The 26,463-nt window shown below is 31.9% G+C and overlaps 3 protein-coding genes across 5 annotated transcripts; 1 reads left to right on the top strand and 2 right to left on the bottom strand.

Moving 5' to 3' along the window:
• The first annotated feature begins 4,892 nt into the window (after positions 1 to 4,892).
• On the top strand, positions 4,893 to 8,359 carry LOC110822594 (BTB/POZ domain and ankyrin repeat-containing protein NBCL-like). 2 transcript variants are annotated; one of them, XM_022052727.2, is made up of 3 exons: positions 4,893 to 5,746; positions 6,792 to 7,789; positions 8,128 to 8,359. In XM_022052727.2, exons 1-2 carry the CDS (start codon positions 5,285 to 5,287, stop codon positions 7,764 to 7,766), a joined length of 1,437 nt encoding a protein of 478 aa, XP_021908419.1. In that variant the 5' UTR covers positions 4,893 to 5,284; the 3' UTR covers positions 7,767 to 7,789; positions 8,128 to 8,359. The 2 variants fall into 2 exon arrangements, with proteins under 2 accessions (XP_021908419.1, XP_021908418.1); XM_022052726.2 differs by having other exon boundaries at positions 6,792 to 8,359.
• Positions 8,360 to 14,916: 6,557 nt separating this feature from the next.
• On the bottom strand, positions 14,917 to 20,584 carry GLDH (L-galactono-1,4-lactone dehydrogenase). Of its 2 annotated transcripts, XM_022052988.2 has the most exons (7): positions 19,706 to 20,584; positions 19,291 to 19,541; positions 18,682 to 18,867; positions 16,765 to 17,185; positions 16,193 to 16,333; positions 15,417 to 15,587; positions 14,917 to 15,187 (listed from the first exon to the last, which is right to left on the bottom strand). In XM_022052988.2, exons 1-6 carry the CDS (start codon positions 20,339 to 20,341, stop codon positions 15,429 to 15,431), a joined length of 1,794 nt encoding a protein of 597 aa, XP_021908680.1. In that variant the 5' UTR covers positions 20,342 to 20,584; the 3' UTR covers positions 14,917 to 15,187; positions 15,417 to 15,428. The 2 variants fall into 2 exon arrangements, with proteins under 2 accessions (XP_021908680.1, XP_021908679.1); XM_022052987.2 differs by lacking the exon at positions 14,917 to 15,187 and having other exon boundaries at positions 15,299 to 15,587.
• Positions 20,585 to 22,597: 2,013 nt separating this feature from the next.
• LOC110822813 (SEC14 cytosolic factor family protein / phosphoglyceride transfer family protein) lies at positions 22,598 to 24,521 on the bottom strand. The gene is made up of 3 exons (XM_022053028.2): positions 24,107 to 24,521; positions 23,263 to 23,527; positions 22,598 to 23,034 (listed from the first exon to the last, which is right to left on the bottom strand). The coding sequence occupies exons 1-3, from the start codon at positions 24,360 to 24,362 to the stop codon at positions 22,800 to 22,802; spliced, it is 756 nt and encodes a 251-aa protein (XP_021908720.1). The 5' UTR covers positions 24,363 to 24,521; the 3' UTR covers positions 22,598 to 22,799.
• Positions 24,522 to 26,463: the final 1,942 nt, after the last annotated feature.

The following is a 26,463-nucleotide window of genomic DNA, read 5'->3' as shown; positions in this document are numbered from 1 at the left end:
AATATTGTTATACAAAAATTAAAATAACTTAGTGATATATATATATATATTTATAGTGGTACATATATAATTAAAAATCATTTAATTTCGGAGAGAAAATTAAAGATTGGGATGTTAATGGTGTCATGATGTGAGAAAAGACCAAAAGATTTATGCCACGTAAAGATGTCTCTTGAGACTGCTTCCATTCATTTGTAGGTAGGTGCACATCTCAAAATTTAATTAATTAATATTTAAAATATGATACACACACACACACACATATACATATACATACACATACATATATGTATATATATATATATATGTATAAATGAAATAATTTATTTCTCTGAATTTTTTGTAATCATATATAATAATATTAATATTTTTTTAGTTATTATAAATGAAGACCAAAAAGATCTTAACATCTAAAAATGCTTTTAAAAAAAATACAGAAAACCGAAAGCGAAAAACACGTAAAAGTTTCGAAACGGCTAAAAGACTACGAACCAAAGCCAACTGCAAAAAATAAAAAAAAAATAATAGATTGAGTTTTTATAAATATAATTTAAATATATATATATATTTTTTTGTAAACTATACAAATTTTCTTGTACTTTCTAAATGATAATAATAATTTACTTTACTTTTTAATTAATTAATTTTTTAGTATTGTGAATTTTAAATACATAATTAATTTTTTAAAAAATAAATTTAAAAAAAAAAATGGGGATGAAAGGACTCATCAGGAGACAAAAAGGAGCAGACGACATCTCCTTTTGTGATGCCCCATTGGGTTTTACATCCCACTCCCCCCTGCAACTTGGATATAGCTTTAAAATATATATATATATATATATAATAAAAATTATAAAAAAAAATAATCCAAAACATTATTCTAAAATTTTATAATAACATAAAAAATTTATGAGTCAAGTCATACGAAGGAAAACCCACGAATGCCATTTTTATCTACCAGTGAAAATTGTTGTCTTTTACTCAAAATCAGAAAACAAAAAGCATGGAAATGACTCCAACCCCAACAATAAAGCCCATTGCTTCTTTTGTTTTCTCTTTTTTTTTTTTTATTTAATTAAAAAATAAAACAATAAAAATAAATATAAAGATAATTACTTCTTATGTGGTAGGGCATTGAATAATTAATTGGGTGCATAATAACTTTATGGTGCCTTTTTTTATTTTAAAGTATATAATATGCTATTTTGGTACCAAGTTGGGTTTATCATAAGATTATATTGATAATATTTTCACAAGGATGAAAAGGAACAAATAATGTTTTTATTATTTAAAAAATAAAAAAAAACTATTGTTTTGCACCTTATAATAATTAATTATGAGTGTGTTGTTGTTGGAGGTAATTGCTTAAAATTGATTGGATGTTATTTGAGAGTTTCCAAAAATGGCATCTTTGTGGGTTAGCTTTCCATAAGAATCAACTTCTAAGGGGTCGTTTTGTTGGAATCTTTTTTCTAAGCTTAATTATTGGAGAAGCTGTCTTGCAAAAATGCTCTTACCACTTAACATCTTTTTTATGACTGCTAAAACTATTTTTTTATTGTTTTTAAGAAACAAAAAATATATATATTATATTATATTATATTATATTACATTACATTACGTATAGATATAGAAGAACCAAGAACCAAGAACCCTTTATATCTATAGCTATCTACAACTCTTTCGCTTACTTTAATTCAATTAAATTTATGTACCACATCTTGCTACCTATAACCACACACATATATTTGTTTATACGTGTGTATGCCGGGGGGGAGGGGAAGGGGGTTTTGGTTATAATTAATTAAATCCAAGTACTGTTAATTTCAATAGCCAGCTACTATGTGGTCAAAACCCAATGAAATTTTGACCTCCCTCATCTTAATCTAGCCATTAAAGTATTATAAATTTTTCTTTTTGGGATGATATTTAAAGAATTCTTTGTACTTGGGTAATTGCAACAGCCCGTTTTTTATAATTTTTTTTAACGTAACTTCTATAAAATATATTGTAATAAACTATCTAATAAGGTATAATTTAAAATTCGTATATATATATATATATGTAAATAAGAGAATTCTATTGAGGGGAGGGGGATAGGGGGGAAAAGAAAGAGAGAGAGAAAAGAAAACCCTAGGATGCCAAGGGAAGAAGGGGTGGGGCCAGGAATCGTTCCCGTGAAAACGCACACACGCGAGTGTCTGACAGGGAAAGTGGAGTTCGTACTTCACTGTATACTTACTACTACTTCACTTGTACAAGATTGTGTCTTATGAATTTTCTTTCTTTTTATTTATTTATTTATTTTTAGTATATTAAAAATATATTTTAAGTTATAATCCAAACAAAATAATTCATTATGATAATTTAAAATTATAATTTATTTTGAAAGGGATAAATATATATATAAATGTAAAAATAAAAATAAAAATTAAAGGAGGGGTGAAGAGTGAAAAGACAAGTCAAACGTCAAATCGAGGGTCTTGAAATCATAAGACAGTCAGTGAATGTGTTGTGTTGTCAATCCATCGGATTTCCTTGTTCTTATTTGTGTCTATGCCCTACACTCTACAACACTCTTCCCTCTATACATATATTTATTTTAATTTTTAATTTTTAATTTTTACTTTTACCCTCCCTTTTTAAAAAAAAAAAAAAAAAATTTTAACCTTTTACCCTCTTCTTCTTTATACGTACATATATTTCTATAATCAATTAATTTTTAATTACCACCAACACCTTTCTTTACAGTGGGAAAAAAAAATATATATATATCATTACGCTTTACTCGAAAACTATAAAAAAATTTTATAAAACAAACAAAAGAGTTTTAATTCTATTAATGTATTCTTAAAACTAAATTAAATTTTATTTCGCTAATGAAATCAAAACATAATATATTATTAAAATTATACTGTCTCGTATGAATGAATTATATAACTTACAATGGGGTAACAGAAACGTACGCACTGCAACTGGCACCTCCTCTTTCTACACGTGCAAAGTCTTGTCTCACGTGCAGTTCTGCAAGTTAAAAATAAAATAAAAAGAAAATAAAAAAGTTGTATTGTTTTGTTGTTGTTGGAACTAGTCCCCATATATCTTCAATTCAAACCCACATTCATACACTCGGTTTACACATTTCCCCACGCACCCTCTTTTTTATTTCCTTTCCGTTCTTAAAAAACTTTAATTTAATTAATTTTAATAATACATTATGTATATATATATATATATATATGTACGTACGTACGTGTGTGTGTATATGTTGTAGATATGTAAATATAGAATTGTTATTGTTAATTAATTTATTGGTTTGGTAAATAGAGGGATGTACAGCCTATTTATTATCCCTCAAAAAGTTGTACGGACCACTCGATCCCAAGCTTTTCCATTCACATGGGAATGGGTGTACGAGTGCCACACCCTAAACTTTACAAAAAAATAATCCAATTTTATTTATCTAATTTCCTAATTTATTATCAAATTAAATTCTAAAATGAAAAGAGAAAAAAAAAAAAAAAAAAAGGAGTTACTCAATTTAATCATATATGCCCCCTGCATATAATATAATATAATATTTGAGAGATTGATTCGGACATCAACACGTAAATATTTAGAATAAATAATTAATTATATGTCAATTGAAAAAATTTAAAATATCAGTAATAAGTAATAAATATTGTTTTTTTCTATATGTGTTTTTTCTGAAATTTAATTGTTTTTGGACCGTCGGATACTAAAAATAAATTATCGTTAAAAAAAAAAGAGTTGCGAATAAAAGCGATCAATTATTGAAGAATACAGTGTTGAGTTACAATTATTTTCTTTGGCTGAGTCTAATTAATTATAAGATGTAGGCACCATTTTACAGTACCTGATCCCATAACATGTTATAATTTTTCAGACACACCATTAATTTTTACTTCTCGTCTATGCGCTACTTTTTATATATAAATCTAAACGTAGATGGATGGATTGTGTTGCCTTGAAAATGAAATTTATTTTCTCATGTAAAAAATTATAATAAATTCCAACGAAACCTGAAATGATTAGTTTGAATCGGGTCCAAATCAATTGAAAGCTAGAAATTGAATCAATATGCAGACAATTATTAATATTTGGAAAAATAAATTACGTTCAAAGTATTATTTGTATAATATAAATAAATTATAATATTAGGACCACTTTTTATTGGTAATTTTATCAACTTCGAATCTAAATTTGATTGTATTTTTCCCTGGTACACATTTATCGGCAAATTAGAAATTGTACGAACTAAATCCATAATTACTGAACTTAAACTAATTACTACTGTACCCGTATGTGGCGTACATAATAATTATTATTTTTTCTATAATTAACTTAAAACATATTGATTAATTATTATTATTATTATAAGGGGCGAGGGAGGGGGAAAAAAAGGAGGCTCATCCCATAAAAGGCATAATAAAGGGTCAAGGTCACATCGTATAATTCAGCAGTCAACACCCATCAATTCATAAAAATAAAAAGTAATTAATTTCTGATTTTTTTTTTTTTACATTTCGACTACTTTCTACTTCTACTAACTATATATATATATATATATATACACACAAACACACACACACTACTTATAAATTATCTTAATTTTAACTTAATACCAACAAGATTACCTATTAATTAATTAAAATCATTAGTAATTAAAACTAAAACTAAAACAGAGCTAATCATGTGGATAGTTTATTTTTATTTTATTTTATTTGCTGCATGCCTTTCTAATTGCAATAAACTTGCAAAAGTCATAGAACAATTAATTATATTATTTTCAGAATTATATATTAAATATTTATAATATTTGACAATCTCCTATTTTAAATACCACAGCCGCCCAGAACAGCCACCCATATAGTTTCCTCTCTCTGATTTTTCTCAAAAAAAAAAACCAAAAAAAAAAAAAAAAAAAAAAAAAAATCCATCAACGCACAACACCACCACTCTCTCAAGAGAAAGAGAATCTCTCTCTCCTTCTCTCTCTCACTCTTTCTCTATAACCAGAACAAGAATCATCATCATAACCATCTTCGATCATCATCATCATCATAGTTTGAGCGAAGAAATTAATCAACATCATCAATTGGATCAAAAACCAGCACATATCAAGACCCGAATGAGCTCTTAACCACTCTTTATTTCTCTTGTTTTTCTCTTCTTAATTTTTGCTGTAGTAGAGAGATATAAAACCATATTCAGGAAGAAGGGAACCCTAGTGAGGTAAAGAAGATCGGGGAGGGAAAAAAAGATGAGCAGCCTTGAAGAGTCTTTAAGATCTCTGTCACTTGACTATCTAAACTTGCTGATAAATGGTCAAGCTTTCTCTGATGTGACTTTCAGCGTAGAGGGTCGGTTAGTCCACGCGCACAGGTGCATCTTAGCGGCTAGGAGTCTCTTCTTCAGGAAATTCTTCTGTGGACCCGACCCACCACCGGGTTTGGACCCGACTGGCTCTCGGATGAGTCCCGGGGCGGCGAGAGGGGCGGGGGTGATACCGGTGAACTCAGTGGGGTATGAGGTGTTCTTGTTGCTGCTCCAGTTTTTGTATAGCGGACAAGTCTCTATTGTGCCGCAAAAGCACGAGCCAAGGCCTAATTGTGGGGAGAGAGGGTGTTGGCACACGCATTGCACCTCAGCCGTTGATCTTGCTCTTGACACACTCGCAGCCGCTCGATACTTTGGGGTTGAACAGCTTGCATTGCTCACTCAGGTCTCTTTACCTTCTTCATCAACTCTCTCTCTCTGAATCTTGATTTTGAACTTGGATTTCTTTTTGGCTACTGGGAAAATTACTGGGTTTGTTTCTTTTTTAAAAATCAGAAACGTTCGTTTTTTCTAATTTTTTGTTAAATGAACATTGATTATCATTTCTACTCCGAAAAAAAAAAAATTGTCATTTATCTTTTTTGGGGAGAATTTATTATGGTATGATATAATAATGATGAAGTAGGTGTGTCTGCTGTTTAACAATCTGAATCCTGTCTGAAAAATTTTGTCTTAAAAAAAACTTCTTCATTAAATTAAGACTGCAGTTTGGATTTGATCTAACACTGATTTTTTTAAGTACTTTATTTTTTTTTCTTCTCTTTTCTGCAACAGAAAATCTTCCTTTTTTAGTTTCTGCAAAAGCGTTTGATTCTATTATTAATTTTGCTTCAATTTTCGGTAACAATTTTTACTGTACTGTCAATGTGCTTCTTCTTCTCCTCCTCTTCCTCGACGTCTTTTTATCTCTACAGTACTCGGCGTTTACAAAATCCACTGTTTTCTTTTTGATCAAAAGTCTAATATGATATATCCTCTCGAGGGTTTTTATCCATACATATAACACATTTATATATGTATGTGTATATATATACGCTTATCTTGATTTCATGTACTTGCCATTTTGTGATTTCCTTGAATTGGGTTCCTCTCATCTGAATTTTGCTCACTCAATAATTTCTTTATTTAGATCTTGATGATCAGCTTCACATCTAGTCTTGTCTTCCACAGTAAAACACAGCAAAAAATTTCTTTAATTCCCCAAACATTCACTTTCCTCATTTGGGTTTCAAAACTTTGTATTTAGAAAAAAAAACGACACAAAACCTACTACTCTACTTACAGAAATCCTCACCATCTAATCTCAAATTTTCACAAACATCAAATCATTTTTAAGTAATGCGCTCGCTAAAAGCCAAAAAAAAGTTGCCATTTTTCCAGTCACCATTTTTGGTTCCTTGAAAAAGTTTTAATCTTGGTTAATGTTGCAGAAGCAATTGGCTAGCATGGTGGAGAAGGCATCAATCGAGGACGTAATGAAAGTTTTAATAGCTTCAAGAAAGCAAGACATGCACCAACTCTGGACTACTTGTTCTCATCTTGTCGCTAAATCAGGTTTACCCCCGGAAGTCTTGGCCAAACACCTCCCTATTGATGTGGTGGCAAAAATAGAAGAGCTCCGGCTCAAGTCATCGCTGGCTCGGCGTTCACTTATGCCGCACCACCACCATCATCACCATCACCACCACCACCACGATCTCTCCGCCGCGGCTGATCTCGAGGACCAAAAAATTAGGCGGATGAGACGGGCCCTCGACTCCTCAGATGTAGAACTTGTAAAGCTCATGGTGATGGGAGAAGGGCTTAATCTCGACGAGGCATTGGCTTTACACTACGCTGTCGAGAATTGCAGTCGAGAGGTGGTGAAAGCCTTGCTAGAGCTCGGTGCAGCCGATGTTAACTTCCCGGCAGGGCCCGCAGGGAAGACACCGCTTCACATTGCGGCGGAGATGGTGTCGCCGGACATGGTTGCTGTCTTGTTGGACCACCATGCCGACCCGAATGTAAGAACTGTAGATGGAGTCACTCCATTAGACATTCTAAGAACCCTAACCTCGGATTTCTTGTTCAAAGGTGCGGTCCCTGGGTTAACCCACATTGAGCCAAACAAGCTCAGACTTTGTCTGGAGCTGGTTCAGTCTGCGGCTTTGGTCATTTCCCGGGAAGAAGCTGGAAGTGTCAATGCACCAACCTCAACTGCTATTTATCCACCCATGAGCGAAGAACATAACAGCAGTAGTAGCGGGAACCTGAATTTGGATTCAAGATTGGTTTATCTGAATCTTGGTGCCGGGCAGATGAGTTCAGGAGATGGTGATCATGATCATAGCAGCAGTCATAGTAGCCAAAGGGAAGCCATGAACCGACATGATCCAACAATGTATCACCACTCTCATGACTTCTAGCTACTCCATCTCTACCTGATATAGTTATATTTCTCTTTCTCTCTTTCTCTTTATTATATATGGTTATATATATATATTTTCTCTCTCTCTCTCTCTCTCTCTCTCTCTCTCTATCTATCTCTCTCTCTATTATATATATATATATATATATGTGGATGAATGGTGAAAGAAAGACAAAGCAAGGAAGGAGTTAGCAGGGAAAAGATAGTAGTAGTTTCATGGGAATTGAACTGATCATGGAGATGGATTATTATTGGATTTATATTGTTTTTTTTTTGTCTTGTCAGACGTGCTTTGCTAGCTTTCACTACTTTTGCCATTTTCTGTTCTGGTTTTTTGTGGGTTAATATCTGTTTTGTAGGATTTTCCCTCGGTGATCATGAAATGAAAGTGGAAGTTTCATGGGTGAAGGGATGGATTTTCTGTTTAAATGTCATGGGATGAGACAAGGAGAATCTGAGATTTTGCTGTTTAGAGTTTCGGGGAAGAAGATGAGACACAGGTCAATCTTTTCAAACTTCTCTCGGCCTGTCAACTCTTTTGTATTTATATTTGATCTGATATATAATGCCCCTATTTATTGTCTCCTTTTATTTTTCTTGTCTCCCCACCCACCTTCCCTCATCATTTTTTATTTTACAAATAAGTAAAATCATCTTAATTAGTCGCATATAATAATTATACACACATAATTCATTAACATGTTAAATTTGTAATTATCTCAATATTTATCTTTAATAATTGTTAGAAATATACATTCCACACACACACACACACATATATGTAGAAATATTATAATAATATAAAAATAATTGGCAATTAGAAACTAAATGGGTTTTTTTCTGTAATGGGTGTGGTGGGGTATATATATATATATATACATATTGGCTTCTTACATATTAGATCATTTTGTTTGGACATGGGTGCTGCATATATTTTCTAATAAGGGTAATGAGCTGTCTCATTTCTAATTTTTGTATTTCTTTTGTACTAATTGTTTTGGAGGAAAACCATGTGGGTATTGGACAAATTGATTGAATTTTGTCTTTGCTTGTATGAGTGTGTCTACTACACACCCTTATATATAATTATTTACCTATATATATATATATATATATATTTGTAAATAGCCAAATCTAGATTCTCCACCTTGGTAATCCTCCATTTTGCCCCCTCCTTACCATTTTTGTGCTCTTATCATGCTTCCAAAAGTCTATAAGTTTTTCTTTAAAAAAATAATTGGTGGAGATTTTTTTTTTTTTTAATTACTTTTTATTACAAACCCTAATTTTCTCTTAAATATGCACACACACACACATATATATATATATATATATATTTGTTCATGTTGGTGTAGGTCTGAAGATCCTTGCCTATACCCTCTATGTTTCAGCCAAAACACATGCCTAGTTAGTCATATTGTTCTTTCTGTCTCCTAACTAATAAATCATATTTTCAATTAATTATATTATCATGAGCTTTTTTTATATATAAAAAAGTATTCATAATAATTAAATTAGCTTGTTAGAACTGATTAATTTAAAAGCCAACCATTGATTGAATTATATATAAAAGGGGAAATGAGAGCATTGCATCTAGTCCCAATATATATACATATATATATGTATGTATATTTTTATATACACAAAAACACATTTATATGGGCAACAAATTAAAGATTAACTCGCTTGAAAATCAATAGGGTTCTACCTCTAGTCCAATAAAATTAAGAATATATATAATTGATAGAAAAATCTTAGCTAATATTAATTTGATATAATTTTAGAATCAATGAAATTAAACCATTAGTAAGAAAAGAGGATTATTATAGTAGGGGATGCTCAAATTAGTTAAGAGATGGACCGACCACTAGGTAGAGTAACCTCATTTGCATTTTTTATTGTTTGAAATTATTGTATCATTCTTATTCTTGAATTATATTTATGCAGTATTACGTTTAGTTAATTATAACTAGCTCGATATTAAATAAATATAGCATTTCGTACTCTTCGATATCCTTTAATTAGCAATGTTTATGTACAAAGTTGATAATAATCACTCAAAAGAAGACAATTTTTGTTCCCGAATTCTCTTTAATTTATTGCCTATAAGATTAGTGATGGTATGTGTATGTGTGTTTGGAAGTAGTTGTCAATGTATATTATTAATTCATGCATGATATGATAATTGCTAGGAATTACTGGAGTTTAGAATTCCATATATTAATTATGTTGCTCCCTTTCCAGTAGGAAAATTACATATATAGTGGGTATATGACATGGTGGTGATGATAGAAACTCTCACTTCATATTATTCACAATATAATATTGTGGTCTTTATTTTCATAATTAGAATCTATAATTCCCCGGTGAGGATTATGGACTCTACGTTTTTTCCCTTAATTTAAAAACAGTATAATAACTAATCATCAATGTTTGAACTAATTCCTGTGTAATTGTGTGATTTCTTGATCTTCCCTTTGTTTTCAGTAATTAGTCACATACATAATCTAGTAGATGATCTTCTTTATATGCGTATATAGACAGATAGATCATGTACATTGATATCCAGAAATTTGTTGTTACCATAAACCATGCATGCATGATATATATATATCTATATATATATATATATTCAGTTTCTTTGATAGCCAAAGCCAATATTGTTTCATACATATAAACCACGGGCATGCATGCAAAGGCATTCTAGAGTATGTGATATAGATAGCTCGTTATAAATGTGGCTCTGTAGTACATACATACAGCTCATAGATACATTTATGCGTTTGTGGGTATATATGCATGCGTTTATGTATGTGTGTATATGTTCTGTGTGAGCTCACATGGCAAGTTAAGAAGCTCTGATTCGTCTGCTGCATGCATGTCTTGCTTGCAGGCTTCTTGTTATTTTTTATGCAAAAAAAGTTATTATTTGTTTTGTGAACCAAAATTCCATTTATATATATTCTATTTCTAACGAAGTAATGCCGAAGCAAACATATTATTCTCTGACACTAAGCTACAAGTCTTGGTTTTATATTCTATATGCGTGTGTGTACATGCATCAACTTGTTACTGATTCATTCTCTATGAAATCATTCAATGTGGTAATATATATATATATATATATATGTATATATACATGTTAAAAATGATATACTATGTATTGAAATATTATGGTGAGTACTGCACTACAACCCCAGAAAACCTCATATACTCCGTTCATATGATTTCCCTGACGCCATTAATGCTTCCTAACACTTCACGAATTGGTTTGGCTTATTAGGGTTACATACTTTAGCTTTTATATGAAGAAAGCGTACACCTTGTAGAGATTTTATACAAGAATAGTTTTATGTTAACCAGATAATCATCAAAATCATCCATACCCAAAGTTTAGCTTTCAGGGTCTCATCATATTGTTTAAGGCAATTTTAAAAATGTTATGAATCTTGAGCATTTGAGGAAAAACTCAAAATAGAGAACATTGCCTATTGACTCATAGCAAATTATTCTCACTTTTATACAAAGTAAGAATAATTGTTAAAAGACCTAAGTATTCATTATGATTGGTGTATAAATAAGATAAGATACAAAATAACAGAGATTTTTACTGTTTATTGTCGCTCTGAGATATTTTTTTTTTTTATGTTTATGAGATTCTAATTATAATTGTATTAAGTATTTTTAATCTAAACAGTATGATGATAAATCGAATTATGAAATACGTTGAGAGTTGAGAATAACATGTTGAGGCAACGGTCAAAAATGACATAGTTACAAAAAAAAAAAGACAATAATATTAGAAATTTTTACTAATCCGTGTTAGAAAGAAGAGCAAGTGATCTTGGCATTCATTATGAGGGAAGGAGATGCATTCAAGAATCCAAGTAGTAGGATCAAGGTGAATGTTTGAGCTCTATTCAAAGACCATTTCAATGAAAAGTTTATCCTTTTGACTTAAATGGAATGAGTTTTGAAACGATCAAGAAAACTTTAAAGGCTCCTTTAACAGAAAAGAGGTATGGAGAAGAATTTGTGACATTGATGGAAACAAGATCCCAAACTCATGTGACTTTAACTTCAACTTCGTTGGAAAGTATTGGGGATCCATGAAAGAAGAGGTAGTGCAATATATGAGGGAGCTTCCTGATCCGGGCAAGTTTCTAACATAACAACTTAATCAATCTTTATTGACATTAAACCATCTCCATAATGGTATTATGTACAAGATTTTGGCAAAAATTTTAACTAAGAGATTGAGTTCAATCATGAATCTCAAGTAATGTATTGTTGAAGTTTTACTTTACTCTGTTTTACTTTATACTTTATTTAAAAGTATCTATCTTATTATTTTTAAAAAATTTCAAAAAAGATACAGATTATTATATGTTTAAGATTTTTTTAAAAAAAAAAAATAATGTAGATATTTTAAAGTAGAGAAATGTATAGTAAAAATTTAATACAACTTTATTTAAGAATTGAATTGATTAAAGAATAAAATAAAATGAGATGTGAAACTAATATTTATTTAATTACACAATAAAATAAAGTATGGATTTTATTGAGATTTTTTTTTTTGAATGGAAATCTATATATTTATTAATAAATGATTCATGAATATCAATTATAACGTAACAGAAAATAACATAAATAAATATAAACTGATTCAAATTTGCAATTTCTTTATATCAATCATTAAAATAAGTATTGATTGGTAAAATCTTAATTCTTAAATATTAATCATATTCCTCTAATTTACTCTAATTTATTAATTTAAAAAAAAAAGATTTTATAAATACTCTGTTATTCATTTCCTCCCTCAAGTCTCAAAAGAGAGAACTCTCAAGCACACTGTATCTCCATTGTTGGCCAATCTTCTACAGATCCAGCCTTTTGCAGTTCTTGTTCTTGCATTCTATTATTAAGATGCAGTCGACCCCAACATCAATACAGGACATGCCTAAATAATTCACAACAGCAAGTAGTAATTGAATTGAAGCACATAATTACGTGTATACATATACATTTATATATATGCGTACATGTATATTTCTCTTTTTTCTTTTATTTTTCAAGTCTGTCAAATTCCATTATTCCCCTTATAAAATATGCGTATGTGTGTGTGTATATATATATATATATATATAGCCGACAAGAAGTTAATCCCAATAAAAGTTGGCCCCTTATACGCACACCATTTTTTCTATCTTATCTATTTCGCTTTAGTTTTTTCTTTCTCAAAAAACAAAGGATAAGGAAGGAACATACAGAGAATCTAAACCCTAAATTAAACATTAAAATAGGAATAAAAAAAAAAACTTGTTCCCTGCACAATATGACATGATATCTGTAAAGTGAGGTTTCTTGTCAAAATCTTTCTTTAATTAATTTCCATTCCTTTTTGCTGTGTATATATATACATATATATATATATAATGCCAAATTAAGACATGCATGAAATTAAAAAAAAAAAAAAAAAAAGAAAAGAAAAGAAAAGCTATTAGAAGTGGAGCCAATTAACTTAATTAGTAAAGTGGAGGTTAAAAAATCTTCAAGTGATTATATAATCAACCAAATTAATTTTAATACTAAACAAGGGCTTAAAATAAAAGTAATTATTTACTTAATAAAAAAAGAATAATATTATGACCAGTGTAAATTGGGTTTGATTTTTTGAATACAAGCAAATTATTCCACATGAAATATATATATATATATATATATGTAAATAGGGATAACTAAGAGAATATGTTGAGTTATCTATTTTTAAACTTGTTTTGGGAGAAAAAAAAAATAATGGACCATATATAATAATGTTAATAGGTATTCGTAAGCAATTATAGAATGCTACAGAGATATATGTATGTGTGTATATATAAGAATTACTGTAAAGAAATCGAAGTAAATGTAGTAGGTCCAGTACATCTGTTGCCTTGTTGGGTGAGGAATATGATTATTACTGGTTTCTTTAAAATGAACTTTTTCAAGAACAGAATAATAATAGTATATAATATATTTCTGAATCTTATTCAAAATGCTTCTGAAATTTTCCATAAATGCTTCAATAAAAAGGAGATCTAATAAACAATTAATATTAATAATGGAGCAAGTACACACACACACATATATATTTATATATAATTCTGCAATTAATAAATAAATATACACTTGAGCAATCATTTTTAGCATAATGGACAAACGAAACATACACTGCTGGGATAGTCATCATCATAATTAATATTATAATCAATAATTTAATTAAATATATTCTTTTGTGGAACAAAAATAAAAGACAGACAGGCCTGCAACTCCAAACAATTATTAAATTAATTAATGTTTATTTCGGGACCGTTTCTAGAATTTTTTTATTTATTTTTTTTAATCAAATTGAAAATTTTGCATGATTTCAAGAAATGAAAACTGACTTAATGACACCCTAATTACCGAAAGTGAATATTTTAAAATTATATATATATATATATATATATACATATCATGAATGGGGGCAGCCATCAGATTGGGTGTAATTAAGAGGGGTTTGTGGACTTGATTGAGGTGGCTTTTTGTCGGGTCGGGTTCCGACAAAGAGTCGGATGGATTAATTAAAATGTATTGCGAACCCAAAATCATCGGATCATGTCTCTTTTCCCTCCCATTTATAGTTTTATTTTAAAATTAAAATAAAAAATGAATTACTGCCAAAATTATTATAGCTTCTAATTTTATTTTATATTTCAAATATATTTTATGAATATTTAAAAAAAAATACCATAATTACTAAAGCTGCTATTTTTAAAAAAACAGCTCCTTTCCTTTTCAAGTTTTTGATGTTACAATAAAAATATCAAGAGTAATTAACAAAAGGATCATCCTTGAACAGTCAAATGGTGGATGGAGGAGATTTACTACTACTCGAGTCTCCCACTAGCTGTATATTTATATAATTAATAGTTTAAGAAAGACCAATAATTTAGGGTAGGGTGGTAAAAGTCTGCACATACGTGTCTCTGTGTGTGTGTGTATTCAAATATTATTTGATGGGATAACTCTTTTCCAACTTTAGATTCATCTCCCCAGAATGTTGAATCTATAACTCAGATGTCTATGAAAGGATTGTTACACCAGCCTTTCTCAAGCCCATTATAAGGAGAAAGAAAATACAAACACAGACATGGGGAGGAAGAAAGATGAGTACATACGATACCGACAACCATGGAGATGAGTTTGAACTGCAGAATCATGCTTATATTTCATTAAGATTTTTGCTCTTCTCTCTTGTTTTTGGACTTTATTCGGGAGAATAGGTAGATGAGAAAGGCTTATATTTTATGGCACAACCAGAATAAAAATAAGAAAGTCATCACCTACTTTTGTAGTAAATTACCAGGCAAGACATCAAATGCTGAGCAGCTTCTGTTCCTTCAAGATCATTTGACATTCATAAACACGTGCACACGCAATTTTGAAGATTATCAATTTGAAGATTTGTCATGTATCAAAACTTTATAATATATATATGAAAAAAAGAAATAAACCATGTATAAGCAATGAATTTATTTCAAGTTAGTGTATCGACACAGATTTGATAAAAGTATAACAGGGTATATGTAATTAAATTCAAAATAACCAAGACAAATAAAGAACTAACCAATGAAACATCTTAAACAGAATCTGATAGCGGGAACAGCTTTTCCAGCATATTGTTAGAAAGTATTCCGTTTGGATCCAACTCTCTTCTCGCTTCATTGTATGCATCCACTGGAAAACGTTTTCTTAGTCTTGCTTGAAGAGCAGCAAGTTCTTCTTTATCCTTTGGAACCTGATGAGATTATACAATGTTTATATAGGAACAAAGCTACTCAGTTCAAAATATTTTCATGTAAACTTGAAAAAATTATATTGACATAAAGAACTAAGAAGTTGATTCAAGAACTGAATCGAGAATGCTAAGAAGGCATATTTTGTCAGCATAAATCAAATGTTTTGATGTCTAATTTTCCAGTATTGGAAATTTAAGGCTCCATTTGTTATATAAAAACATTTTTAATTTCAGTTTCTACTTTCGTGCATACCTACTCACTTGTTTATTTATTCACGCAAATATGCATGGTGGCATGGGATTGTGGAGTAAAAATGGAAATCATAGTGAGATAATAGTTGAAGGGAAGATATGGTTCAAAAAGAATAAAAAAAATTTTATAGATAAAAATATGTAAGTTTAGAAACTGAAAACTAAAAAAGATTTCATATACCAAAGGGAGCCTTATGATAAATTAGATGAAAATATGAAATTTCAATAAATTTGAAGCAGCCATCTGGCTAATTGTAAGAATCTTGATAAACAAAAAGATATTGGATGTGATCATGTGTTCTGATTTAAACTAGACAATGCTACAGGATATTATGCAAAACTAAATCAAGTACCTCAATTTTAGCCCAATGCTCATAAGCAGAATAACGATCCCAAAGCTCCGCTTGAGTCAGATGTTTGTAATGAAAGAATTCTTCCGTTATTTCCTTCCTCTGTCGAGGGTCCAGAGTAGGAAGATACATGATTATGCCAACCTGAAGATATCAAAAGATCATATGATTATTAACATTGTAAACAATAATCAGCATCTTGTCCACAGGTCACCCAACAATAATGGTAATCTAGTAATCTTGTGTTTCGTGTATCTGATTACGTAAAGCATAGTTTGAAATCCATCACTACCACGGTAAAAGCCTGTACAGGTTCTAGGTTCTGATAAATGCCTTAAATGACAACTTTAATTTAGATATCCGCATAAGGATGCCCTCATTTTTCTTCTGTAAGTTCTCTTCCCTGGCTTCCCTGGTTATTCTTTTGGGAGAGCGAATGAGCTGGCTGACTGAGGCTAGGGAGGGGAAGGCCATAAGAATTAACTGACTACCTATCTCTTTTTTGTTATGTATGCTGAAGGTCAGAAAAAGGGAGTGATGAAGACAAAGATGGATAAGGAAATTGAACACATTACCCATGAGAATATGTCATCCTCTGCTAAGCTTGAAGCTGGACTCATGCGGCTCTGGCTTCGAGCTGTCCACCGCTGCTCAATTGGAGCAGGTGCAGGTATATCTTCTTTCTCTATAAGTTGCTTCAGCTCTTCTATAAACTCAAGGTCTTTCATGTTTGGCTTGACAAGTGTTCCAGCAGGAAAACAAGTTTCAGATACCCACTGCTGCCCACCACAATCAAAGCCCAAGATTTCATCACTCCATCCCACTCTGTATCCCTCTGACTTCCTCCAAAACTCAGCTTCGGCTTGATTAATTTTTATTACATGATCCTTGTTGAGAGGGTCAAGGGCAAGTAGTTTATCTCTTAGCTCCGTAAATGAAAATTCATTTATGTTTGGCTCATTGTTTTCAGAAGGTTTAGCTGTAATTTCTTCAGCCCTGCATGAAACTAAAGAAAGCACTTAATTCCTTGGGGTAGATAAATAGCAAAAAAGAAAAACTCATTCTATCTTCCCTTTTTTTCACTTTTCAGGACAAACAGTAGAAGAACCACACTTCAAAAACGATCAATTAATAAAATCTGAGATGTTGACCAAACTAGTGTAAATGGCGATAGGTTTGGCTCCTAAATCCTGATAACCCTGAATTCAGCCAAATAATAGTTTTGTTACTTATTATTAATTAATTGGTAAATCGTCTGGAAATTGTGGATTTGTGTGTAAAGAAAAATAATGCTTACGATGTTCCAACTTTTCTACAAAGAAAAAATTCATTCACAAAGGAACCATGACCCACATATAGCCATATAAAATTTTTCGCACATTTTCAACCAAGAAACTACATGAGACTTTGGGTCCTGCAAACTTTAACAGAAATGAAAATGACAAGAAAACAGTAAAAGGAAACATATTGATATACAAGAAAACACATATATAGGACAGATTTTGTAGATTTTCTAAGAGCAAACAAGACACCAAAAACTTGATTATCACTTCATTTGTTTTGTGTCATCATTATAAATTCTTTAATGATATATACCAACTTGACAAGTTCAATGGCGAAAAATATGCTGGATTTTTTGGTTCATTTTCAACCTAAATGAATTTTAGCGGAATTTCACACCTAGTTTGAAAGTAACCAAAAATTTTTTAAATCAAATTTCAATACTAGCCAAAAGCCCTGTCAAAGCACATCAAAAGGCAACATTTTTCCCCCTAACCTTGATCTCTACTTTGTTTGAATCTGCATGGTTTGGAAAGAAGAAGGAGCAGAAAAACGTTATGGAGAGGGACTCTCTTTGCCATGTTAGGGCTTTATTGTTGTAGATGAATGCCTAAATTTTCGAAAACTGATTTCAGTTACTGCAGTAGTTTGCAATATATTGGTAGTTTTGGCTTTTGGTTTAGAGTAAATATCATTGTTTCTTCCATAACGTTTCCTCCGCTAATTTGCCAAAAAAAAGCATCGACCATTTTTCATTAAAGGTTTTTTCAACACCGTGTTTATTAATTATTTTTATAAGCGGATATCTTATCCTCCTTCATAACTTTGTTCTCCATTTGATTCTAACAATATTTTCTGAATTTATGCAGGAAAGAATATAATGCAACTTGAAAAGAGAAAAAGAAAGCACCGGGTGAACTAGTCATGAAAAGAGAAGTACGATCAATAGTACGAGTTTGCTTCCTCAATGTGCCAGAAAAGTCAATTGATACTATTTATGACTCTATTCCTTCAAGTAGTTCCCCAAACGAATTAAACAAAGAGGTCGTTATAAATAAAAGCATGCAAGAAAGCCGTGAAAAAATAAAACAAAACTAGACATGTCCGGCCATCCAGACTATTATAGGCATAAAGGATTGCATCACCAGTTATCATTCTTTTCGCCCAGTTGGTAACATGCTAAAATAGAAATCTAATTCAACACCTTTTACCTGTACTTCTTAAGCGCTTCTCTGTAGAGGTCACGAACTTGCTGCAGTGCTTCATCCTTGCTATATTTGGCTTTGAACTTGGGTGGACCTTTCCATTTTGAGACAGGGTTGCAAGTCACAACCACCACAGTGTCAGTATAAGGAATGTAAAGGTACTTCACATGCCTATTCTCAGACAGCAATTTTCTGCAGAACAGCAGACATGAACTTCAATAAACAAATAAATCTTCTTATGTAGGAAAAGAAAATACCCCTTAATTCAGTATTTGAAGAGAGCTTGCATAATGATCAGTAAAATATGAGAAAAGATCTTCCACTGTCCCATCTCCCTAAATTCAGTGATTAAGCATCCAAACTAAAGAACAAATGTGCAAAGTGCACAGTTACAAGCAGATAATTTATGCTACTCTGCACAAGGATAATTTTAGCAAGTTATCAAAACCCTTTTAGACCAACAAGTTAAATCATGGTTAAAAATGCTCCACAATCATCTTTGATGCAATTCAACAAGTCAAAAGAGTCGGTAGTCTACTCTAGGTCCAAGACAAGCTTATGGGGATGCAAAGTTATAAAACCAATGAAAAAAAAACAGAAACAAGAAGTAGTTACTTGTGATTTTTCTTGATATCTTTCATGGTTGAGACATATGTGTGCTCCACAAGCTGCTCTCTCTCAACACACTGGATGGTGACTTCAGCAACGACTCCAAGGCCCCCAAGGCCGCAACGAGCTAGATAAAAGAGCTCTGGATCTTTGTCCTTTGAAATCTCTATTGTTCCCTTGGCAGGGGTGACCAATTTCATGCTTATCACCTGCTCGTCAATAGGCGGCAATCTTGCACCAGTACCATGTGCACCAACCTGAACACAACCCACTACGCAAATGAAGCGAAGTTGAAAAGTATAACGCCAAAACCAAGAATGACATATCTTTCACTAAGTTGAATTGGTACTGTTTACTCCTGAGTCTGACCCAATTGGCCCAAAGCAAGTAAAGAATCAAGTAAGCCAAGACACGAAAATACCTGAACAATGCCACCAATCTGCTGCTCTCTAATGGAGGCGAAGTTCTGGAGAGTAAGGTCATAGTCTTTAATGGCGTCCACCAACCCCTGCACCCTGATTCCTGCCTGCACCCTGACTCTTTTCCTTTCCGTATCGACCTCCAACACCTTATCCATGAGAGCAAGGTTGACCATCCCGCCTCGGGCTAGTCCAATCCCATTGGGAGATAACCCTGACCCAACGGGTCGGATCTTAGCCCGTTTGCCGCTGGCGTCACGGACCAAAGCCTCGAGGTCCGCGAGCGTCTCTGGTTGGTGAAAGTTGCGGGTCTGGACCTCGTGAGTTCCGCTCCAGTTGGAGACAGTATGGAGGTCGTCGGGCAAAGGAGCGTAACGGAAGATTTGAGCCTTCTTGTGCTTGGCGTTTTCCGGAAAGGGGAAAGAGTAGTAGGTGGCGGCGCCACAGAAGAGGAAGAGGGCACCGTAGCCTACGTACTTGCGGAGCTCGGCGTCGGTGGAGGAGGGAGGAGGAGGAGGAACGGGGGTGGAGGTGGTGCTGCAGAGTTTACGAATTGGGGGAAAAGGAGGTTCAACGGCGGTCGTTTGGCGGCGGCGCAGGGAGTGGAGAGAGCGTTTCAGCGAAAGTGATCTTAGCATTTTTTGGAGTTATGGAGATGCCAACGAGAGTGGAGAGGAGGGTTTTGGATTTGGGGTTGGATCAGTTGTTGCAGAGGCTCCGGTGTCATATCAAGTATTAACTGTTCATAATCCGATTCCCCATCTTTGATTGTTGACCATTAACGCTCTCGATCATGGTGGCAAATTGCCCATAATCAGTCTCTTCGAAATTTTACACGTACTTTTTTCCAAATAACATTTTACAGTGTATCTAGACTGAAAATTTTGGAAAAGTGGAGTAATAGTTAAGCTCCAATTTTACTTGAAAGTTCAAATTTCACTTATAATATAAACTATAATCATCTTATTATAAATTCCGAAAGAAAAAATATTTTAGCCATCACTTTCTCTTAATGAAAATAATTATAATGATTTATCTTTTAATCTAATATTTTTTCTTTAAAAAAAAATCCCACAGTTTTAAAACTTTAGTGAACCATAATTCAATTAATTTCAATTCCTTAAAATGCATAATCTATACTAAAACTAGAAATTTACAAAAAAAATAATAAAAATTTATTAAAAAATATCAAATGTAAACTAGATATACAGGTGAAGATTTTTGTTTTAACTACAAATTCATCCAGGCAATGTGTTTCTACTTAAGACATCAGATTAGGGTAATGAAAAATATACAAAACTGTTGGAAGAAAAACCTTCTCTCTCAATTTACTGCATTTAGTGTCTGTTTCCTTCATTGTTTTTGTATTGATCAAGATTAACTACTCCTCTGTTTCAATGATTTACCAAATGGGTAATGGAAAAGGGTTGAAGAAGCAAAGAGGAACAAGAAACAGATTAGCAAATAAATAAATACAAGCGTTTTAAGGAATTTTATTAAATGGCATTATCCTACCAAATTTTCATGCCAACCAAAAAATGGATAGGCAAATCTCTCTTCCTTTGTCCTATATCATTTCAGTGTATCAAACAAGACCTTAGTTTCTAACAACAAAGCCATCCTCTCTTCCAATCCGCCTTTTCTTGGTTGAATTTGGTTCAACTTGTCCTTTTTCTTCTTCTTGTTCCGGAAACAAATTTGCATCTCCATTTTCATCCCAATTTTTTTCTTGCAGGTTTTTCTGCTTTTTGCAGGGCGTAACGGCCTTGATGAACGACAATCTGAAACAAAATTTCATTTCCATTTACATAGAACAGTTAGATTCACTAAGAAGGATGAAATAAAAAAATTTAGAAGCCATGCTTTTATGAGGACTGACCTTGAATACCGACCACAATAGAACTCATCTCTGCTCCGTCCTCGTTCTTCGAAGCTGTGCAACCCATTTCCCCTCTCTTTCTCACAATAGTCTCCAATAAAGACTCGAGCATTCACACTCTATTGTCTATTCTAATGTGAAAAAATTTTGGGATATGAGATGAAAAGAGGAACTTATGTTTAGAATGCTTAGCTTTTATTACCTTCTTTTTTATTTTGGCTAGAATGAATGCTGAATTTATGACAGTACATCATATAAGATTGTGCAAGGAATTAAATCTCAAAATAATTGACTTAAATGCTTGTCTCCTCAAGATCAATGAGATACTCTCTTAACTTTGCTTTTATGTGCGTGTAGCTTAGTGCTATGTGCATACATATTTACAAAGTTTATAAATAAAAACTTATCAAATGCCAAAGCGAGAACCTGAGCGCCAAGAAACTAGCCATGGAGTAAATGTGACACTCAATACAAGAGCAAAATGAGGACAGAAATATTGAAAGTTCCTTCTAAGGGTTGTAAGTATCAATTAATTTAACAGGTGAAGTAAAATCAACTGTGATGTAAAAATAGGGAAAAAAAAAAGTTACCTCTCGTTGACTAATCACCCTGTCGCCAGGAAGGGTGATTCATATGTGATAATAAGGTAACACTGTACACACTGTCCCTGTAACAACGAAATGGTGCTCTCTCCTGCATTTGCTGTATAGAAAATCTTGCCACAAGAGTATTCATGTTCTATACAAATTCTAACAAACCAACAGAGCAAACCCAAGTCTATGGTAACAATCTTCTTATCAACCGCAGAAGCAATCCTATGGAAGTATGGGCTACTTCGATCAACATGCCAATAGTGTCAAACTATTCAGTTAATAGTATGGATACAGATATTTGAGGAACAAAATGGTGCATACAGTAAGTATCATGGAATATACTTGAAACATGAGACTTAAAAATGGATGACTGACAGGCACATTGCAAACAAAAGTTGAAAAGGAGAAAGTACAACACTCAATGAGTGTAAACCTTGTTATCATACACATCTTCAAAGTACAGTTAAAGATTCAGCACACTAATAGAAATCTAATAAAGTACCAAGTGCAGACAACAAACAATAAGATCAGTCAAATGTACAATGCTATCTATATAGTAACTGCCAACTTGCCCAAGCCATCATACCCATTTCTTGAGGTGAGCAAGTTGGTAGCAAAACTAAACTAAGACATGAATTCCCTTGAGGCCCATCTCTCCTCATACCTCCCTAACGAGAAGCCTGTAGAAGGCATTTCTGTTAGGTGGAGAGGGTCTGGTTCAATGCCATAATCTGTTAGCGGCCTATGCTCAAGAATAGCATCATGATCTTTCACAAATTCAGGAATATCAACCTCTCCCTTTTTTATGTTGTCCCAGAGGTACTCCAAGCGGCTTACATACTTGATTTTCCAGTATAACCTGACAAAAGGAGGAACATTAAGTAAGGACATCAGAAATTCTTTTTTCAGGAATTCCTTGCTGGGAAAGAGAAAATAAATAATCATGTACTCAGCATTTTATGATTCATGAACAATTTTGAAACTGTTTTGCTGCATTAAAAACTAAACATAGTTTCTGTTTAGAAGAGTGCCATGAACCAACTTTCGGTTTACGCTCCTGGAAGGAAGATCATAGGAAGCTACTCACCCTCCACTTAAGAAAAATCGGCCAAGAGTAGCAAAGAAAAGTCTTGAGCGAAGTCCAGGGTGTATGAAGTAGACAATCTGAAGCCTGTTCTTGATGTCTGAGGGAAGTCCCTCATAAATCCACCTCAAGATAGTTAAGCCAGGGCAGTTGTCCTCCTTTTGCACCGTACTATGCACGTAAACAATGGAAAATGGCCCTTCTGGGAACTCACTGCATATTTTATGGAGTATATACTTCTTGAGCCGCTCCCCGCTCACAACTGGAGCTGTTTTATTGAAATGTAAGAAGTTCAAAAAAGAAACTCACTTCAGTAACTTCGTAGTGACTAAGAACTTTTTATTTAAGAAGAAAATATATATCATATTATATATATATATAAGAAAGTACCAAGAAGGTGTGTGACTAAGTCAGAACATAAATCACATGTGCTTTAATCAACGGATTTACGTTGAGTCTCCCAGGAATTTCTCGACCCCCAAACACCGTCCCAAAGAACAGTTCGAGGGAAGAGCAGACTTGCAACAAAATGAGAGAGAACAATAAGATGTCTCAGGTGCAATGCAATAGGATATATGAAAACCAGGGTGCCCTTGTCGAGGACGATATAGAAGATAAAATACAGCAGTTTATTCAAATCAGTAAATTAAGAACCCTAAATTCAATCATGCAGACAACAAATAGTATAATTTCAACTTCTTACCCATATGGAGCTAACAAAACAAAAAAAATATTAATCCGTTTCAAAGTCTCGGATACAGTCACCCGGAACAAACAAAAAACTCAATAACTAACCTAAACCAAGTTAAATCGGGAAACGAAACAGAAAATGAGAAGAGGCTGTTACCAGGAAAATACTTTCCGACGATTCGGAAAATTCGGCTTCCGGCTTTATCGGAGCCTTGGAGACAGAAGAACTGGAGGAAATCGAGATCAGAGAAATCCTCATCGGGATAGAGGTACTGAGAACAGTCGTGCCAGTTCTCCGGCTCTTCGGTCTCGTCTCCTCCCTCATGGCTGCTCAACAAGAAAGGACGAGCATCAATACCCAAATCGGATGCCAACACCATCACCGGGAAATCATCGGAGGATGAGCTTCCCATTTCTCAGCTTTGTAACTTGCTGTTTTTTGAAATTTATGCTATTTGTTTTGGTTTTCCCTCTCGCTTTCTCGCACTTTCTTGGGGACGCTAAGGTGGCGTATTTAGGGCGCCGGGACGGGGAGGATGCACTTGGTTTTGGAGATTGGGGCTGTTGGTTCTTACGTGTCAGGATATAAGTGGTTTAAGTTTGAAGAAAGTCAAGAGTCAACTGCCGGTCATGGTTTTAGTTTAACACGCGAATAATAAAGTTATTGGAAGCCATTAATCAAGGATTAGATGTAAATTAAGGGCCTAATCAAACCAGAATCCACGTGCGGTGTCTCCGAGAAGATAAGGTTAAGCCACGACATATGGGTGTGCCTACAAATATCACATGTTAATCCTCATCTTAATTTGCATTTGATTTTTCAACTTAAATGGATTACTCTCTAACCAATTATAGTTTACAACGTAATCTTAAAATAAATAAGAAAATTCATGATTTCATAGTATTTATGAATTAATAGAAATTTATGTATCTTCAAATATAATTATAAATTTTACAATATTTTTTCTCAAGTTAGCACATTGTAATAATTTGTTTTTATCTTATCGTATCGTTTAAATTAGTTAAGTAATAAAAATAAAATATCATTTAATTAACCAAACAAACAAAATAACGTACTATAAATTAATTGTTAAAAGTGATTAAGGCAGTTCAAGTAATAAATATAATGAAACTTAAATGTATTTATGTTGAATTTTTTATTAACAAGTGAGTTTAACATATAGTTTTAGTACGTGTAATAAGTTATTAATTTATTTGATATGTTTAAAAATAATTTTTAACTAATTGTAGTTTTTAATACATTATGTTTAAGTATGAACTTATAATATGTACATATATCATATTTATAATTTTTTATTTTATGATAAACAAAATAAAAAATGATAAAAATATACAATATAAACGGCGTTTATGATCTCAAAACTATAAACACATTTTGTTTATTTCTCATTATCTCGTAAAAAGTAAAAATTATTTTTTTACAATCACGTGTTGATTTTAAAAATCTATTATAGGACACAAAATCTCTTTCATTATAAATTCAGCTACGCTTCTGTGTTTATTACCTTTAATTCAGTACGAGTTTGTTTATAATTTTCATATTTATTTTGATTTAATTTCTTGCAACTCAACTAAATAATCAATAGTATATAAAAATTAACGAGTATACGTGAAATTAATGTCATTAACTAGAATATTTCATCGTGTTAATGGAAAGTAACTTAAGTTATAAATATGATTTATTCATGTGATTACATGATTGAAATATGTCGTAAATATATGATTATATAATATTGTAACACGATCAAAAGTAATGCAATCATCGATCCATAATTAGATTGAACTGAATAAGTAAATTAAGTGGGTATTAGGATTGAACATCAACCAAGTTATATTTTAATATAGTGAAATCAAAATAAATGGTAATATGTAATTTTTACATACATATATAAAATATAATCGTTATATATTACATATGATCTATAATTAATATATATGTACATAAAATAAGTTATATATGCTTAATATGTATGTAAAATATAATATTTAAATATATGTAAAATATATATAATATTTTTTTTGAAAAATATGTATAATATTTTCTCAGATATTTTAATTTAAAAAAAAATAAAAAATAAACTGCGGATAAAACTAAAAAAATGTTTGATGGAAATTAATTTATCTGTTTCAGGCATTGATTTGATGCCTTTTTAAAAAAAATAAAAAAATAAAATTGATAACCCTTAAATTTGATTATATAATTTGTCTTTAAATATTTAAAGTAGATTTGCATTTAATATGAGACCACACGAGTTGGTTTATTTTTTATATTATAAATTTACATAGTTTTTATTTAACGACTTATAAAATGACAATTAATTGATGGCAAAATATTAGTTTTAAGTTGAAATTTCAGTAAAATGATAATTAATTACTTTTTTTTTGGGTTTAAGAATAAATTGGAACAAAAATTTAATTAATTATTATTAAATAATACTATTTGATATATTTTTATTAATTTGTTATAAGATTATAACTTATTATATAAAGATT

This window comes from Carica papaya, chromosome 8 (genome assembly GCF_054855325.1).
Source record: "Carica papaya isolate Zhongbai chromosome 8, ASM5485532v1, whole genome shotgun sequence".
Taxonomy (NCBI): Eukaryota; Viridiplantae; Streptophyta; class Magnoliopsida; order Brassicales; family Caricaceae; genus Carica; species Carica papaya.
This window is presented reverse-complemented; position numbering and strand designations above follow the sequence as displayed.